The 19,661-nt window shown below is 34.7% G+C and overlaps 1 protein-coding gene and 1 non-coding gene across 18 annotated transcripts in view; both read right to left on the bottom strand.

Annotated features, from left to right (window-relative positions):
* Nucleotides 1-19,661, bottom strand: part of SSBP2 (single stranded DNA binding protein 2) — a 219,674-nt gene that overhangs the window by 55,664 nt on the left and 144,349 nt on the right. For 12 of the 17 annotated variants that reach the window (XM_059694209.1, XM_059694210.1, XM_059694200.1 and 9 more), the window contains one exon: nt 679-738. The exons of 4 other annotated variants lie outside the window; for them this stretch is intronic. In XM_059694209.1, coding sequence (XP_059550192.1) covers nt 679-738 — 60 coding nt within the window. Of the gene's footprint in view, nt 1-678; nt 739-13,640; nt 13,711-19,661 lie in introns of all 17 variants that reach the window. One more of the 17 variants, XM_059694213.1, reaches the window with a different exon arrangement.
* Nucleotides 15,673-15,775, bottom strand: LOC132233882 (U6 spliceosomal RNA). Its single transcript, XR_009452736.1, has one exon. It is a non-coding gene; the product is annotated as a U6 spliceosomal RNA (small nuclear RNA).

Below are 19,661 nucleotides of genomic sequence, written 5' to 3'. Positions count from 1 at the left end.
AAAATTACACTTTATTTGCTTCAGTGAATAAATATTTATGATGCTGATTAAAAAAAAAAACTATCCAAGGACAAAAGTTTATAAAATCTCAGAGCTTCTTTTTGGTAAAATGTTGGAAGATCCATTGTTAATTATTTATGAATAAAGCTAACCCTTCTAGAAGCAGCTAATTATATGTCTGGTTTGTCAATTGGGAAAAATTGATGTAAATGTTATAGCCATGATACTGAAAACATATTTGAAAAATAAACCAAAGTATGTGCATAGAAAAGTGTATTGCCATCCTTTAAATGAGAACATAACCAGCATTTATGAAAATTATACATATTTAAAAATTAGGTTCAAAGTACATGGTCGACTCCAAGAGTCAGCAAACTTTGCAGGTCTCTCTCATGATCACTTGATTTTCCTTTGAAGCCACAGACAATACGTAAATGAATTAAGTGTGGCTGTGTTCCAATGAAACTTCATGTGCAAAACAGTCATCCAACCTATGGGTCATAGTGGCCAACCCTTGAAGTAGATTATATATTACTAGTAGTAGCATTAAATGGGATAAAGGGTAATTTAATATTTTCATAGGTAAAAAATATTTGTGACATTTTCCAGATATTTATTGATTCTAAAAACAAACAAACAAGCGAATGAACAAAAACTTAAGTAGCACATAAATCTTACCTGGTTAGGTATCCTCAATGGGGGCCTTGGACCTCCAGGGTACCGAGGTGACATAAAAGGCTATTGAAATAAAACAAACAAATAAACAAAACCAACCAAACAAACACATAAAAAACCAGCACACTGTAAAATACGGATCTGAAAATAAACTGCTTTAAAATTTTTTAGAATTATTCAAAACATAAATCAATTTACTTCCATATGTGATTGCTTTCAGTAGAATAAATGCTTTGAAGAAAAATTACCATTATATTTTATTTTTCTGTAGCCTATCTGGGAAATTTTCTGAGAAAACTGTAAAAAACACCAAAATGACTGAAGTATAGTAAAAACAATTTTTAAATGTGAATTATTATTAAGGTAATGATATCTAATTGGCAAAAAGAATTAAGAAATTCAGGCAATTGAAGCTAAGTATATGCTTTTGACTAAACTATCCAGTTTTGTTATCAATTTCCTTTAATAATTTTAAAGTTGCCAACTTTCTTCACCCTTTCTTTTGTAATTCTGTTTAAAATGATAAAAATATTTCTTTTCTAAGAGTCACTGTGGTAAAAAGAGCTTTGGCTTTACTTCATCAAGGGTTTGTTGTGATTCAAAATTGATTATAAATGTTTAAAGTTGAAATTTTTTATATATTTTGAGCCTAGCACATTATGAAGTGTGTACCTTTAACAAAAATTGGTCTCATATTAAAATCCTATTCAACTTATGTTGTTAGATGAATCAGAAACTGCTTAAGATATGTTGACTCTATTAGTCCAAGAACCATCTGAAAAACATCCTAAAAGTATCATTTTAGAGATTAGTCAATGTTGAGTGGAAGGAGAATATTTTTGATCAGTCAGATTTGGGCACCAAAATTTTTGAAGTTATTCCTAAAATTGTTAAAAATTCAATGTTTATTATATTTTTTATAAAATAATTTTGTCTACTTATATCACAATACATAACTTACTTGACTATAAGATTATTCCTTTCATGGAATATAAGCAAATTATCAACTATAAAGTGTTGCCCTAACCGGTTTGGCTCAGTGGCTAGAGCGTCGGCCTACGGACTGAAAGGTCCCAGGTTCGATTCCGGCCAAGGGCATGTACCTTGGTTGCGGGCACATCCCCAGTAGGAGGTGTGCAAGAGGCAGCTGATCGATGTTTCTAACTCTCTATCCCTCTCCCTTCCTCTCTGTAAAAAATCAATAAAATATGTTAAAAAAAAAAACTATAAAGTGTTGAATATTATAAAGTAAAATATTAAGAATGAACTAATATAAGTTCATTAAGAATGAACTAATATAAGTCAATTTAACAAAGGCTTGGGCAAGCCAGATTTATAGTACTTTATATAACTAAATTCCACATTTATAATGTATTTTCTAAAAACACTTTTAGAAATTAGGTCTGTAGTTCATGGCTACATATATTTCCCAGGGCTATTTTAAAAGTAGCATCTGAAAAATAAAATCCTAACATATTTAGGCTATAAAGCATTTTTAATATTAAATTAGTGCTGTTATGACATAAGCTCTTAATATTCAAATTGATCCTTACATTAAGTTATCTGTTAACCATTTATGTCCTCAACTGCTTACTTCTTGAGGTAATGACACAGCAGCAGAACTCAAAAGAGTTTGTATACTAGCAACTGAGAATATTCTATACAAATATTTGTACTTCACTATTCAGAAGTTAATCTACTTTCAAATATAATTTAAGGTAGTAAAACAAATTTAAATTATTTATGGTAAAATATGAATCTAAGAGATTACCTATAACAATATAAAGTCCATCTACGGACAGACGTGAATACTCCCTACTTTAATAACCTCAGAAGAGTAGGTTCTTCAAAAAAAATCCTTGGCTATGAAATGTGCTTACTCTTTATATTTGGTGCAAAAAAATTAGTTTTTATAGTTTGGGCATCAAATACTTGCATAAAGGTGTCATGAGGTGAATCAATATTTTAACTGGAAAAGCCTTCCCCTTGAAAAAGTTATTCCTGTGTGTGCAAAACACATTTGAGTAGAAGTCAAAGCTCTGGATTCTAGCTTTTGCATTCCCACTAATTAACAGAGGGGCCTGAGCCAATAACCTTTCCGCGCTTTAGTATTTTCAACCTTAAAATGAGTGAGTTGGATTAGATGATCTCTAAAGTCCCGTAGAAAAATCAACAAAATAAAACCCATGATTCTGTGTTGATTATTCCCAGCATTACCTTTAAGTATAAATATTAGTATATTGTAAATATCTATAAGTATTTGAAGTGTGTGGGAGTGGGGGTGGGGTGGGGTGGAGTTAAAAGCATATGCTCCTAAGGCACAAACCACCTTTATTGAGGAGCTGGAAAAACTTATTTCCATTTCCAGAGAAAATGGAAAACCCACTTGAAGAAAAATATACTCCAACAAACAATTATGCTCTTTGTTCAGAGCAAATGTCAATAGGGAGAATTTTAAAAGCTGTACTTATTGATTAAAAGGTGTGCTAGAGATTAGTTCATTCAACAAATATTTATTAAATACCTATGAAGGCGCTGTTCTAGTGGTTGGACATATCAGTGAATAAAGCAGATAAAGATCACTGTCCTCTGCTTAGGATTTTTCAAGGTTCACAGTTTTGTAATTAATAGGAGAAAGAATTTTCTGGGAAAATTGTTTTCTACCATCAGTCCACTAATCTGGAACAAATAGAATGTTCTCTTCACCAAATGGCAAGTATCGATGAAAACTCGAAGAAAATAATATTTCAATCTGGTGCCTTCCCTCAAAAGTCATATTACATCATCCCTAGTTTATAGAGCTATTAAAAAGTTTTCCAAATTGACAAAATTCATGGAGTAAGATTCTTTATATGATAGAGTAGTACAGTTAGCACTGTGACATATGGAAACTACATTTACAGGCATAAATTCTTGTTTCTATGTTTTTAAGTTGTCTGCCCAGAATGAATGGGATAACTCAAAGTGAATAAAAATATATACAAAGTCAGAAAAATCAATAAATATTTGATGACAAAATGAAAGGGAAGAAGACTAACAGAAATACAAATCAAGTGTCCATCTCATTTCCTCAAAATAGTCTTTTAAAGAACAACACAACATTTATAATCATAATTTACTTCAGCATAAATGTCATTCAATTTTAAAAGATTATTAGTTTCCATTATATCAAGAATTATTCATGGACTTTGACACTTCTGCTTTTCTTACATTCTATTTTCTAAAGAGAGATTTTCCCTTCTTCATTGCCCTTTCTGCTAGTGGGAAGGAGTAGTCTCCCTCTTACATGGTCTTCCACAGGCAACTTAGTGTTTTATCTCAATCCCTATGACCAGAAGCAGCCAGTCCTTCCTCTTTCCCCGCACTAGTTGGAGGTAGATTTCTCGGTCCAATTCTTTCCTTCTCTGAAGATCCCAGACCTCCCTCCAAGGGAATGGTTTCATAAATAATTTACCAGTACTGAAATTACAGGTGATAAGGACCATTTTAGGCCCTCACTCCTTACAAGATCAAAGTAGATATCTTACATTGCTCAAATGTTGTTAACATTTTCTAACATTAATAGCTTTTAAAAAACCTATAAATATGATTTATCCACAGCAGAATATTCTCTATTTCTTGAGAATACTCTGTACTCTCCTTTCTCTGCCAAGTAAATTTCTATTAATCCTCCAAGGGCCAGTTTAAATGTCACTGCCTCTTTAAAGAATCTTCCTAGGCTCCTTTCCCTCTACTTCCTTTGCACATTGTTCACACCATGTCATAAAGTGCACTGCGGGGAGACATGTGCCTTGATATGTAGAAAACCCACTTCAGAGGAAAGAACACAAAACCGTATCAGGCAGTCATCACCTTAATGTGAGGCGGCAAAATGTAATTTATACATAAAATTGGTATTTCCTAGATCCTTAAAATTGATGTAGCAATGTATAAATCACCTTAAATCATATTTTAAATATTCAACATGACTTTAGAAACCCTTTAACTCTTAGCGTTTAAGAACAAGTTGATACAGAAAAATTTTAATCATTAATAAATAAAAGTTTTTAAAAAATACCAATCATTTGACCACTTTCTATATACTATGTTTTATTTTATGAGCATAATTTAGAACATAACAGTGATGAAGAGAAGAATAACACTAACTTCTTTAGAGGGAAAAAATGTAGCATTTAGTTTATGATTCTGGAAATTCCGAAGTCTGAGGTATATTCTAAAGTATATAATTATGCACAATTTATGTAATTCAAAGTAATTTTGAACTTTTTTGAGGACAAAATTATTCATGTGCAATTTGCTTCTAATTTTGAAAAGAATAATGAATAATATCTTTCTAAAGGACTGAAAGAAATACTACACAATTACCAAGTTTAAAAAATATGAACTTCAAAACAACTTAGCAAATGAACACTCACTTCAAAAATGACTTCGTCACAAAATCCCTTTAAGTTTTACAAGTTCTTTATTGTACAATTATAGTAAAATTGGAATTTTATAATTTTATTTGAATATGCCCTTTGACACATTTGTAGAGTAGAAAGTTTTGCTCTGTAGAGTTTAATAGCTTATTTCATGTAGGACAAACCAAATTTCTTAACTAGCACTTTAGTTTTCTTACTGCTGTAACATTCTACTACAGCAATACATTTATAGAATAAAGGCAGGTACACATACTTTATTCTTACAACCAACTGACCACAAATAAATTGTCTGACTTCGCACTTCTTCCTAGGCCTCCCAGCAACTGTGCAACCATTCACTTAATGTAGAATTTTTTACCCTGGCTACCACTCAACCATGAAAAGCTGAAGAGGCAGTGGTATTTCAGGTAAGCAAGTTAATTTGCATAGAAAGCACTAATTAGCATGTGATCTGGATTTACTGGAGGAAAAGAAATGTGACAACTGAAATAAATACATTCACTAAGCTTTATCTCTCTTTTCTTGAACATTTTTGGTGGAGCTTTGATACTATATGTAGTCTTAGTAGTCTGTGTTTTGAAAGTCAAATGACAACAGGGAATAGTAGAAGCTGGGTGGGGAATGGTGGTAAATGGATGTGGTATTATTAGAAGAGTATCATCATTATAATCAAACTGTTCATTATAATGTGATAACTTCTAATGAGGTTTCGAAAGGAAGCAGTTAGCACATTCTGGGAGAGCATGTACAGAGTAGCATTCAATAAATATTTGGTTGGTTCCACAGCTGGCTCATGGACCCAGTGAATGAGCAACATTGATGGAAGACTGTAAAAACCAGCAAAAGATGTAATAAAGCTTGGTTCTCGTGTATAAAATCTCACCTGACCAGTTTATTGTCTTGTTAAAAACAGCTAGTATCTTTTGATATGACAAACTGTAAGCCACAGTATTGGCATAGTATGCCTGGTTTTCTAGGGAAAATGCTTATAAAATATGTATAGAGGGAGAAACTCTGCTGGCTTAAGTAGGATACATTTTATCTCCCAGAGGACCTAGTAAAAGCAGGCAATGAACAAGTGTTGGAGAGACCGAGAAGATACTGAATTATAATTACAATATACATATCAACAACACAGAAGAGAACTTACAATATAGATGAGTAATAAGGCCCTTTATTCTATTCTACTGCTTTCAGGTTTATCTTACTATTTCTGGGGTGCAGAATTTGAAATAATAATTCTTAGGCAGTTTTATAGAGTACTAATATTTAGTCATAACTCTTTGGCAAAAAGAATGTCAGCTTAATTTAGGGATGATTTGGAAAGAAAGTATGGTACCTTAGTGATCTTTTTCTGAAGCATAGGCCAGCCAGGAAAACTGCTAAGAACTCCGTATAGCAGCTTATCTCACAGTTTGTCTCAAAGTGCTGTGTTTATACATGAGACAGTATTTGCAGACTAAACTATCAAAAAGCTATAATTCTTAGGTCTCAGAAACATGTTTTAGGTGAAGGGGAACAAAGTTTGTCACTCCAAAATATACCTCTTTGAGGTATTGATCATTTTAAGCTGGCCATTTTTAAGAAATTGAGATGCAGGAAGAACCTTCGATCTTCCCCCTAACTGCCTAAAAGAGAATTAGATAGAGGACCTGCTCCAGGAAGGGCGCTCTCATAATAGGTAACAATGGGACACAGAGGTAAGTTTAACATGAAGTAGTATGTGACAGGGAGGAATCTAGCAAGGTCCCTGCGATCAAAGTGCTCTGTGTCCCATTGTTAAAGATGGCCCAAACATTTATTTTCCATCTCCATGTGAACTGTGAATTGCCTTCCTCCCTTGTGGAGCCTCAAACCATTACCCGCTGCCCCCCCGCCCCGCCCCCCGCCCCTTCTCCTTAGCTCAATATGACATATAAAACTCAACTGCCTGGTTTCCTCAGGTCTCATATTGTTATGGAACCCTATATTACATATGTAGTAAATCTGATTTTTTCATCTGTTCATCTGTCTCATGTCAATTTGATTAGACCAGCCAGAAGAACAGGGAAAAGAGGGAAAATTTTCCCTTCCCCCACAGCTTATATATTTTCTTTCCATTAAAAAAAGGCTCAGATTTGAGTAAGAACATTAGACATTTGCTGTCTTCATATCAAATTGTCTTTAGCACATAAGCATCTTGAGTCCAAAAATCTGTTAGAAAACGGTTATTTGCCAAAAATTAATCAGCATTTAGGCAGAAACACAAAATACAAAGTAATATAGAACTTGACAAAATATGGGTTATCTTCAGTAATTCCATTGATTATATAAAGATCAAATATCTAGCTTATTGGTCCTGGGCAGGCATGGCTTTAGACACATTTAATCTTTCTTCTGATATTTCGATGTACTGTTTAAGCAGACAGAAGGGAATAAGACATACTCTATGACAAAAATTATTCTAATATCTTTCAAGGAAAAAAACTCCCAAACATAATTTTAGAAAATGATAAATATGACAGGTTATGATTATTTACCTATAGTCCTGGAAAATTAATATAAATACATTCACTGTAATATTTATCCAAAAGCATAAACTTAAAAAACTAAATATTACTTTTTATTCAGTCTGTGTCCATTTTTTTAGTTAATGCACAGTTCTCTTTGCTGTGCATGATTTTCCTATACAGATTTCTATTCTCTATTTTGCTATTCTATATTTCCTTTAGGAGACAATCTTTTTTCTTAAGTGTGTTGTTCTTAAAATCATGTGCTACTGAGAATATTATTTTGAAAAATCATTATAGAATGTTGTGACTTAACATTTCATTTCAGACATCTTATACATAGTAAGAACATTCACATATTTTTATATTTATAATTCCATGAGATGCTTTGTGAGGTTTCTTCATGAGTATTTTTTTCTGTAGAAAATATGAAGCCTAAATTATGCAGCAAATGAATTTTGTCAAAGTTACTTTACAATTTATGTATTTTAATTGGTCTAGTTTCTTTTCTGTTTTTCATGACAATCTCCATCAGACATTACTGACACCCTAGTGAATAAGACACTCTTGATTAACACATTTTAATTCCAACTAGTATTAAACTAATTTAGCTCACAAAATGACATACTTGTGCTGGCATATTCTGCTGATAAGCATAAATATGTAGTTTATGTCTCATACATCTTAGATATTCTATCATCATCAACACAATTAAAGCAACTCATAAAGTGACTGCAAAATATTAACAGAGCCAGTTTCCTAGATGTTATTTTGGCAATTCAGCACTGAGTTATACTTTTGATATGGATTTAGTCTACGCATCAAAATTGCTAATTTACATTATGGGCCTTTTCAAAAAGATTCTATTTCTGATGCCTTCATTACTATATGTTAGATACAGGTGTGTGACAATGGACTTGTGGATTGTGAATGGGGGCTGTGCTGGCTGCTGGTCTAATAAACGATGTAAGTTTGATCATATTCTACAAAAACTTTAATATTTTGTTTTAGATTAATTTATACTCACAAACACACACAGACACATTTCTCTGGTGTCCATAGGACAAGTAGCTGGAATCCTATGCTAAGTCAGCTCTGTGCTGCCTCCCGCTGCTGACTGAAGTCACAAGGACAGATCGGCCTTAGTGTATTAAAAAACAATAACATTACGGGTATGAAAAGTATATTTGAGATTTATCATTTAGGATAAATTATCACTGACTTAACCAAAAAAGAAGTTAAAACGATAATTTTTATAAGCCACTCTTAATTTTCCATTAAAGAATGCAAAAGTGTACCCTTCTTTGTTTTCCTCATTTTATAGTCAGACTTCCATCTAAACTCGTTCCAGATGCAAGTGTGTGAGACAGATCGTTTACCTAAATGTTCAACTGCAAAAGAAAAATGCTACTTTGCCTGATTTTTTGAACATCGTGATATGCTAGGAAAATTTCTACTGATTAAGAGTGCCTTCAAATTCACATGCAATGATAACATTTGTTAAAGAAACTGTCCTATGGGGTTGGTGTTTTGATACAAGTGTCAGATTTTATACAGGAGTGGGAAAAAGTAGATTTACAGTTTTAATACAAATAAATAATACAATAATTAATAAACAATAGAAAATAAACTCTGTTTCGTGTACTCACAACTGTAAACCTGCTTTTGCTCACCCCTGTATATTTTTACTTTCTTTAGAAATAAAGTGGTACTCTCATATTTACTTGGTTACTTACCTGTAAACATGAAGTCTATACTTGAAATTACTCATGTCTAAACTATATAAAATGGTCTTTCTACAGAACAGAAAGACTTTCTAAATTACTAATGCACCAAAAAGTCTTTTGAAAGTAGAGTTTACTAATTTGACTAACGTTAAAATGTATAAAAATAAGCAAGATGAGCGAATCCAACTTGTACAAACTAAAGTTATTTCTCCATCTCCAATTTAAAATATATATTTTTGAATACGAGTGTCTTAAATAGATGTACAAAATAAAACTTATAAGACAAATTCAAGTAGAAAAATATTTACAGATGTCAAAAATGTTTGTAATGTCAGAAATCGTTTATAGGATATAAAAATGACAGAAAACGGTATTCACATTTGGGGGGATTCTAAGTAATCAATTATTTTTACTCCTTCTTGATAAGTATCCTACTATGTACAAAGGACATCTGATTACTCTATTCCCTGGAATTATAACTTGGGCTCCAGATTATACTTGGTTGCTGGTAGATGGATGACACCTGGCAATAGGCTATCCACACTCTCTTCCCACAGGTGCCAACAGAGCTGTCCTTCTGCGGGGATGAGCAGTTTATGACAGCTGACACTTCACTCCCAGCAGCATTTCTCTGACCTCTCTGATCTCCCTCCAGCTATTGCCTCATTTCTCTTTCCCTTTAGAGCAAAACTCTTTGAAAGAGTTGGACATACTTGTTGGCTCTAGTTTCTTTCCAGCTTATCTGAGTCCACTTTTATGAGGGTTTCATCCCCTCACTCCACTGAAACTGCCTTAGCAAGGCCATCAGTGACCTTGTTAAAGCCAGTGGTCAACTGTCAGTCCTCAACCAGTTTGGACTGTAGCAGCATTTACACAGCGGATCATTTCTCTTCTCCTTGAAACTTTTTTTTTTTTTTGGCTTCCAGGACAGCGCATTGCCTGGTTTTCTTCCAATTTCATGGGCTGCTCCTTCTCATTCTTCTTTGCTGGTTCCTCCTCAGCTCCCTGACTTCCTAACATCAGAGTGCCAGGGATCCTTGTAGAGCTCGTATCTCTATCTATACTCACTACCTTGGTGATGTTATCCAGGCTCACAGCTTTAATTATCACCCATATGCTAACGACTCTCCAAATTACATCTCTAGCCCAAGCCTTAAACATATAACTCTAAACATTGATATCTTGTTCCCTATTCAACCTCTTGTGAATATCTAATAGCCATCTTAATCTTAAGTTCAAAATTAAACTTATTTCCCCTCACACCTCCTCTTGAAGTTTTACCTACATGAGAAATGTCAACTCCATATTTCCAGCTGACCAGGCACCCTTGATTTAGCCTTTTCCCTCCTAACACAAGTCCCAACAATCACCAAAATCTGTTAGCTCTAGCTTCATAATATATCTAGAATCCAATCATTTCTTACCATTGCTACCCTCTTAGTCCAGGCAATAATAATTTCTTGTCAGAATTTTGCAATGACATCCAAACTGTTCTCCCTGTTCCCATCCTTCCCCCCTACAGATTAATCTAGACATAGCAACCATGATAACCCTGTTCAAACCTTCTAATCAGAGTCAAACTCCAAATCCCTACAATGACCTATAAAGACTACCTGATAAGGCTTCCTGTTATCTAACACTTCATATCTAACTCTTCTCCCCAGCTGACACTCCACTTTAGCTACCCAGACCTTCTTGTCCCTGCAAAAAACCAGCCATGCTTTGAACTCAGGGGCTTTATGCTTTCCTGTCTCTCAGACTAGCACAGTCCTCCCAGATATTGACTGCATGCTCCTTCATTTCCTTTGGGTCTTTACTTAAATGGCATCTTCTCGACGAGTTCTCTGGCCACCCTACCCCAAATTTCTGCAAGGCTTCCTACTTTCCTTTTCGGTTTCATTTTTCTCCCTAGCCCTGACCATCATCCAACATATCATATGTTTTAAAATATTTACTTTGTTTATTGACTGTCTCCCTTAGTAGACTCTGAGTTCTATATGGGTAGGGATTTCTATTTATCTTGTTTACTGCAGTAGAAACTCTAGTGGGTGGGGGTGGGGGGTGCAGCAATATTTGTTGCTGAATACTATCAGCAATCTTAGCCAATGGTTCTCAAATTTCAGTTTGAAAGATTCATCTGTTAAAAACAAAACCAAACAACAGAACATAAAGGATTTCTAGTCCTACACCCCTACTCCCAAGAACATGGACACACTAGGAGTAGGTGACTTCCAAGACTCTCACATCTGCAGGCACAGAATACACTTGGAGAAAGTGCTCTGGACCCCATCTGCTGGGTCTCTTACAGGCTATCGAGTGGTGACCATATTCCTATAGAACAGGAGTGGACAAATGGTGGCTCACGGGATAGCTCTGGCCCACCACTCGTTTTTGTAAATAATGTTTTACTGGAATAGCCATGCTTATCAGCTTACATAGTGCCTATGTCTGCTTTTTCACAACAACAGAGTTGAGGAGATGTGCTTTTAAAGTCTAAAATATTCACTATCTGGCTTTCACGTTTTATGGACCCCTGATACAGAATATAAAATAAGTTATTCCTGAGTACTACCTAATGATAAGCCATTTTTTAAAAAGTTGAAAGCATCCTAATGTATACTTAAGACAAATCTATCCCACCTACACAGGAAATTTATATTATTCCTTACCTTTAATTTCTCAAACAATAGACCATTTTTATTTCTGTAACCAACCTTAAATAAAAAATTAAATTGTGTTATAAATAGCCTTTGCATGTTTGCAATTTGGTATACATATTGCACCCCACGGGGCTCTTATTAATATTTCAGCACTCTGGGAAAATTTTCAGTTAGATATTTTTCAAAAGAAAAACTGTAATTTCAAATTATTTGAAAAATAGATTAATTCTCACCACAGGTAAAATTTTAAAATATGGTATTTTATTGTTTAATATTAAATATCGTTATACCTATAGCATGAAAGTGAAAGCAAAACCAGTATTAGTCTAGGATGGCCAAGCTAACTTCACCCTACAGAAGAGAAACACATAAACAAAAAAGAAGGATTTCTGAGAGAAAACTATTTCATTCCATCCTGACAGGGAAACCTCAGTGAAGACTCTAAGCCCGACTCTCCCTCCTCAGCTCTCTGTCCGTCCAGGCACTGCCGCAAGGACTTCAGTTGTTTGAAGCTGCAATTTGTTAAAAAGCTCACTTAGTTGCTCAAGCTGAGCAGTTTTAATTTATTTTAATAGTTGAGGCCAGAAAAAAACTATTACCACAACTGCAGGAAAGCATTATCAAAGCCAGCTGTTAGGCCGCTTTTATCTTTATACTAGAGAAAGACCTGCTCTATTTTTAATATTTAGAATCTCTGCTCTTTAAAGTTTCAAAATTACATTTTGTAAAATAATGAAACTTAATTTCTATTTCTTGAACTTTGATAGGTAATTTGATAAGTAAGTAAGCTTTCCCCACCTCCATTCTCTAAATCCTGGTGCATTTAGTTCTGAGAAATGCCATTTTTATGTTGTAATTTTTCAACTATATATACATTGATAGTGTTAGTTCAGTAAGTCAGTTCTGCTTGAGATTTTCAGTATCTTATTCAAACTAAGAAAAGATATTCAAACTAATCTTTTAGTTTGTTATCTAAGATCAAAGACAATATCTACAACTTCTGGGAGAGGGAAAGGGAGTAGTTCCCGAGGTTAGAGTACTTCCCAAGACTAATTTCTGAAACAGCCATGGTCAGGAAGGAAAGAGGAAAGACAAACAAACCATTGGGAGTGAAGACAATATGAAGATTAATAACAACAGAAGGGAACTGAGAAGGCATGTAGACTATTTAACTATTGTATACATAATACAGTAAACCAGGTGCCAACTGGTAATAAAATAGCTGCATTCTCAGAGTCTGATTAGGAATAGCAGAGCAGATGGGTATACTTAGTTATGAAGGTATCATCAAAATGCAGGGCTTATTTCCAGAAATAGGTTAAATAAATCAACCTCCAGAAACATTCAACCAGGGCTTGCCAAAACATTTCTTTTTGTTTTTCTGTTTCATTTTCAAGTGTTAGATTAAATAACCATTTTTCTCATTTTTCATTAATTTTAACTTTTTTTCTTTTAACATATTGACTATTACCCTAAGCTAAGCTTTGTTTTTATCTTCATTGTAAGTGATTTATACTGAGCTTTTTCTAATCAATAATACCACCGAGTAGAAAGGGGGACATTTCTTTCTAATTTTTGTTCTTCTTATTGCGTTATTACTATGTCAAAGTGTTAGGTCAGCCTGCTATAGTGCAGTCTTGCTAAAAATAAAACCTTTGAAAAACATACCCTGAAGAGCAGAGACATCTGCAAACCACCACTAGATGGCAAGGCAGCTTTACCATTGCTCACGTCATGCCTGTGAAGAAAACATGCCTTACAAACCTGCTGCTACATGTTTCCTGCCTTATCAGAGTTGCGATCAATTCAGACTTTAAAACATGGATGACCACCTTAGTATGAAACTAAATTACTTGGTACACATTGTCTTAAACAAGTATTTATAATCTTATTCATGTCAAAGCCTTAAATTTACAACCCAACACCAACAGACCATTAGTTTGCAACAGTTTCAGTTAAGAAAACTAAAGATTCAGGGACTATAATACAGTAAATGTATCAAGATGAAAATCAAAATAAAACATAATATGGTAACAATGAACAAAAGGCTATACAAAGATCAAAATTAGATATTTACAAGTATATCCCATATTAGGTCTATGCTCAAAGATATCTACATCAGTATTTATTAAAATATTATATTGTGGTTTTATATAATAGATATATGTTTAGTAGAATGATAAGAACAAGATACAGGCCCAGCAAATGTGGCTCCATGGTTGAGCACTGAACCAAGAGGTTACTGGATGGATTCCTGGTCAGAGCATATGCCCAAGTTTTGGGCTAGATCCCAGTAGGGGACATGCAGGAGGCAACCAATGCATGTTTCTAGTTGTTTCTATCTCCCTTCCTCTCTCTAATAGCAATAAAAACATATTTAAAGTTTAAAAAAAGGTATAGTTTTCTTCTTAAAAGTTTTCTTATGATAAAAGGAAGAAAGGAGGGAACAAAGTATTTTCATCCCCTTCCTCCAATTTTTTTGGTTGAAACAAGAAATGTTCTTTTTTATTTTTTAATGTGGCACAAGTTATAGTAAATTCATAAGAGAAGTTTTCTTGTTACTCAAAACTATAAAATTATGGTACTTCATAAGGTAAGAGAGTTAATACTCTTAATTTTTTTAAAGCACAAAAGAATGAGAACTTTTTTATTTTATGCATTTTACTAAACTATTTTGATTATTATACATAACTGAGAAGAAAATCTAACCGGTTCAAGGAACACTGCTGCCTACGCAATAGAATTATAGGAATCAAACTCTGCCTCTCTTTTAGTGAGAATGCTACGAGTATGAATAAGTAGCAGATTGACTCTTTTAATACATAATTCGGATTTGCTAGTATACAGCGCAACTTCTGAATAAGACTCTAGCACAGGGACAGGAGAGGCAGATTACAAACTCAGTTCCGAGCGCACTGAGTCCATTTTGCGTACATTCATTGCACCACTATACTGTGTTTTCTTCCACGAACATTGACAAGTGAACACACAGGCCAACGAACATTTAGGTTTGACGCCTAATAGAAAGTTAAGAACGTCTCCTTCTCTCTGACCCCCGTAGCAAGACTTCCCAATTGAAGAAAGTTGCTCTAAAACCCTTCGCCAGTCCCATGGTAGGTCACTTTGGGAATTTTAGGGTTTTGTATAGAAATTATTCCTTTGATGAAAGACTCAAAGTAAATCAATATATGTGACTGATTTTAAATGGCTTTATTTTATCAAATTGATACCTCCTTTGCATGCCAAACTATTCCCTTTGATTTTACTTCATTGGTTTCCTACTCAACAACAGAAGCTCTCCCATTTCAATAAAAACATCTAAGTGTAAATATGAACAACGTTAATATCTTTCACAAATAGAAAGACACTAATCTCAGGACTGCCTTCCAGGATGGACTTGTTAAATGTATGAGGTATTAATCATAATTATTCATTTTAGAGTTTAATTGCTATTATTCAAATGGAGCTGTTACATAATCACAAACTTAGTTTGTGATAATTGCACTTGGTAATATATATAAGTCAGAGATAGAAAAGAAGGGGCCTGTTTTGCAATGTTAACAGGGATAAAAGGAGTATGTTTGTCTATTTAGGAGAAATATTTTAATGTACTTCTTATGATATGATCACATAGTAAGTCAAGTTTCAAACTACTAAATCCAGTGTTTTATATGCAAGTTACAAATTCTTTTTTTTTTTTTTAAATATGGAACACTTCACGAATTTGTGTGTCATCCTTGCACAGGGGCCATGCTAATCTTCTCTGTATTGTTCCAATTTTAGTATATGTGCTGCCAAAGCGCTCACCAAATTCTTCTTTCATTAGTTTCATTTATTCATTAAAACTCTAATAGGTTCAATTCTTTCCTGCTCTAGTCCCATTCCAGCTGCCCCCAAATAGGCTTTACACTTCTTCACTAAGGATGGGGATTTGAAACTATTCTCATACTCTAGGTAACTACTGGAGTTTAATATTTTTTTTGGAACTGAACTAGAAACTGGTGTTAGAACTTAAATTATAATTGTTTGTTGCTATTTCTACTCAGAGAAGGCAGCTACTCTTCACTAACAAAGGGGATGGCCAGAATCATGCTGAAGTATGGCCCAATCACAGTAGGAAACCAATGCCGATATTTAGGAAATACTTGAGTAGTCTGATCCAAAAGATCAGACTATGTACCAAAAGATACATCCTATTTCTTTTTTAAAAGTTTGATAATTTGAATTATTCAATATTTCAGAGAGATATTCCTAGGGAGACTGGACATATTTCAACCTGTTGAATGGGAAAAAGAGTAATTGGGATTAGCTGGAATGGTCTCTCTGAATAGAGGGATGACATGTATCAAACTCAAATATATCTAACACTTTTTCTAAGTCCTATCTTTCCTAAGTCAGATAAAAAAATTAAAATTTTCCAGAGGCCTAAAGTTGGAATCTTAGATTCATTATATTTTTTAAAATTTTTTGATTGATTTCAGAGAAGAAGGAGAGGAAGAGAGAGAGAGAAACACCAATGATGATAGAGACTGCACGTCCCCTTCTGGGGATCAGGCCTGCAACTCGGGCATGTGCCCCGACTGGGAATCAAACTGGGACCTCCTGGTTTACAGGTCTACGTTCAACCACTGAACCACGCCGGCTGAGCCTCAGATTCAGTCTTGATTCCTCCAGCTCTTTTCTACCCCTAATTTGGTTAACCGAGACCTAGCAAACATAACTATGAAATGCTGCTTCCTTTCCAATTAGTTTTCAACAGTTTCAGTTAAGAAAACTAAAGGTCCAGCCACTAGAATATAGTAAATGCCACTGCTCTTGAATATGTCCACAAACTGTCTTCTTTGGGCTACTGTAATAGCCAACCAACTGATAGCCTGCATCCAGTTCTGTTGCCCTTGTTCGTCTTTTGAGTGTTAGTATGTTTGGAGTTCTGTTGTTTCCCCTCTCACTCTCTCATTCTGTACTTCCCCCCAGGACAGTTAATAAAGGCACTGTGGATTCAAGTGCCCTTAATAGGATGATAATCATGCAATTTTTATCTCTAGCCTAGATCATTATCTTAGGCTTCAAACCTGTAAATTCACTGGTCTAAGAGATATCTCTTGGAGGTCCCACAGAAACCTCACCTGTTCACCTCAATCCTAGTCCTCATTTGTGGTCCCAATCTCAGAAAATGAAACCTCCACCTGCCCAGGTGAGAGCCAGAAACCAGATACTATTCTTGGGTTCTTTCACTCATAGTCTCGCATTTATTTGTCACTCATATCTGTTCATCTTCTCCATACTCACTAACACGATCAGTCCAGGCCATCATTAAATTTCCCCTGGATTACTGTACCAGATTCCTAAATAGTCTCCCTACCCTCAGGCTTGTCCCACTGCAATCCTGGCTACACACTGCAACCAGTGTGATTTTTCTAAAATTGCAAATATGGACAAGCTTCTCTCCTGCTTAAAATCCTTCAATAGCTTACTGCTGCCCTTAAGATCAAGATACAAATGCATAACTGATCTCTATACGGCTCCTCAAGGTTCCTCTGGAGACTCATCACTAGCCACTGCCCCTTTAGCTAATTAAGCTCTGGTTTTACATTTGGTCTCTCGGCTTCCACTCTGGGTCTTTGAAATTCTTTTTCCTCTTCCTGGAATATTCTTTCTCTCTGTCCCTGCCTCCTTTGCCAAACTCATCTTTAGATGCCAATTGGATTTCATTTACTATTTCCCTGAAATGCCCCTCCCAAGATTGCTCCCAAGATTGGGTTTGGCGGCCTTCTGATTTGCTCTAAGAGAACACTCTATTCATTTTATATGGCCATGTTGTTTCTATACCCTAATTGCGCTCTCTCTCTCTCTCTCTCTCTCTCTCTCTCTCTCTCTCTCTCTCTCTCTCTCTCATTAACCATACCATGGGTTTTTTGAGGGTAAGGGCCTTGTATGTAATTGTATCATAGGTGCCTAACAAAGCCTGATTGCAGTCTATAGTTTGAATTCAGGTCCTTCTACAACAGTGGTTCTCAACCTTCTGGCTCTTTAAATACAGTTCCTCATGTTGTGACCCAACCATAAGATTATTTTCATTGCTACTTCATAACTGTAATGTTGCTACGGTTATGAATCATAATGTAAATATCTGATATGCAGGATGGTCTTAGGCGACCCCTGTGAAAGGGTCGTTCGACTGCCAAAGGGGTCGTGACCCACAGGCTGAGAACCGCTGTTCTAAAAGATGTCTGACAGCTCTTCCAGGCCTACTGAATAAAGACTCCCGTTTTAACGTGGCATATAAGGCCCCTCTCAATGTGCTGGAAGATATCTTCCCAACTTCATGTCCAGGAACTCCTGCATATGCTCCCTCTACTTTCGGAGTATATTACTCTGAACACCTCCGCACAGGGTCATTCTGATGCCTCCACACTTTTGCTTATACTGTTCCCACTTTCTGGAATATCACTCCTCTGCTTGTTTCCTGAATAACTTTTTCCAAACCCCTCTTAGCTCCAATTCAGGCAGACTTAATAGCTCTCTTCTAGGTCATCACGGGACGTTAAATTTTCCTCTGTTACAGCACTTATCTTGCTGTATTGCAGTTATTTCTCTTTAATGCCTCCCTGGCCAGACAATGAACTTCAGGAAGATACATATTATGTATACTCATTTTTAGATGCCTGCCACAGTGCCTGGCTTCTAATAGGATTCACCTATTTATCACATTGAAATAATTAAAGCACATTTACTGTTTCAACTACTCTTATCAAGATTAAGGCAGAAGACAGGTAAGGGGAGAATAAGTTATTCTACAAAAAGTAAAAGTGAAAATGTATAGTTTTATATACTTTGTTTAACCCTAGGAAGAATTTGGCTTCCTTCCCAACCTACCCCCTTATGTATCCTTGGCAAGAGAAATAAGAGCATGAGGGGAAAAAAATGAGCTAGAAATGTTTTATGAGTAATGCTCTACTAAAACTTTAAAAAGAAAATTTAATGACAAAAGTCCAGAAAGCCTTGATTTGAATCCCAGCCCCATTACTTTCTGACCTTGTGCAAACTACTATATCTACCAAGCCTTGGCTTTTCCATCTGTGCAATGGCAATGATAATAATACATCTTCACATCTAGGGTTATTGTAAGGATTAAGAGTTTATATATGTAAAATATTTAGAACAAAGCATGGCATACAGTAAGCAGTTATTGTGTTAGATGTTGTTATTATAGCATATTACATTAATTCCTATAATGCCTTCAACTCTAGTTTTTAACTCCTAAATTCTTCCTAATTTTCTCAAAGGGTGGTATAAAATTAACCCGGTAGTAAAATAAATGAATTTCAAAATCTTTGTTGGTTTGGGTTAGAAAACTGTCAAATTTAAGATGCGGATGCCATAAAATTAAAAAGGGATGTATTGTAATTCTTAAATCACTATTATCATTGCTAAAATAAGAGTTATTAAAATTTTACAATACTAACATGTGATGTAATGATATTAATAAAAATTCCAGCTTAAAAGCCACAAAAATGATTTTCAAATATTTTGATATATAACCTATAATCTTGATAAGTAAATAGTTATGATTTAGCCATATTTTTTTTTTTAAGTACAGCCAAATCTTGATTACCTTTAGTCTCTGGAGACATTGATAACTTAGATATTTAAAATCCATTTCAGAACTTCATCTTTAGCCTCTTCTCC

The sequence above is a fragment of the Myotis daubentonii genome, chromosome 4, assembly GCF_963259705.1.
Source record: "Myotis daubentonii chromosome 4, mMyoDau2.1, whole genome shotgun sequence".
In the NCBI taxonomy this organism is placed as follows: domain Eukaryota; kingdom Metazoa; phylum Chordata; class Mammalia; order Chiroptera; family Vespertilionidae; genus Myotis; species Myotis daubentonii.
This window is presented reverse-complemented; position numbering and strand designations above follow the sequence as displayed.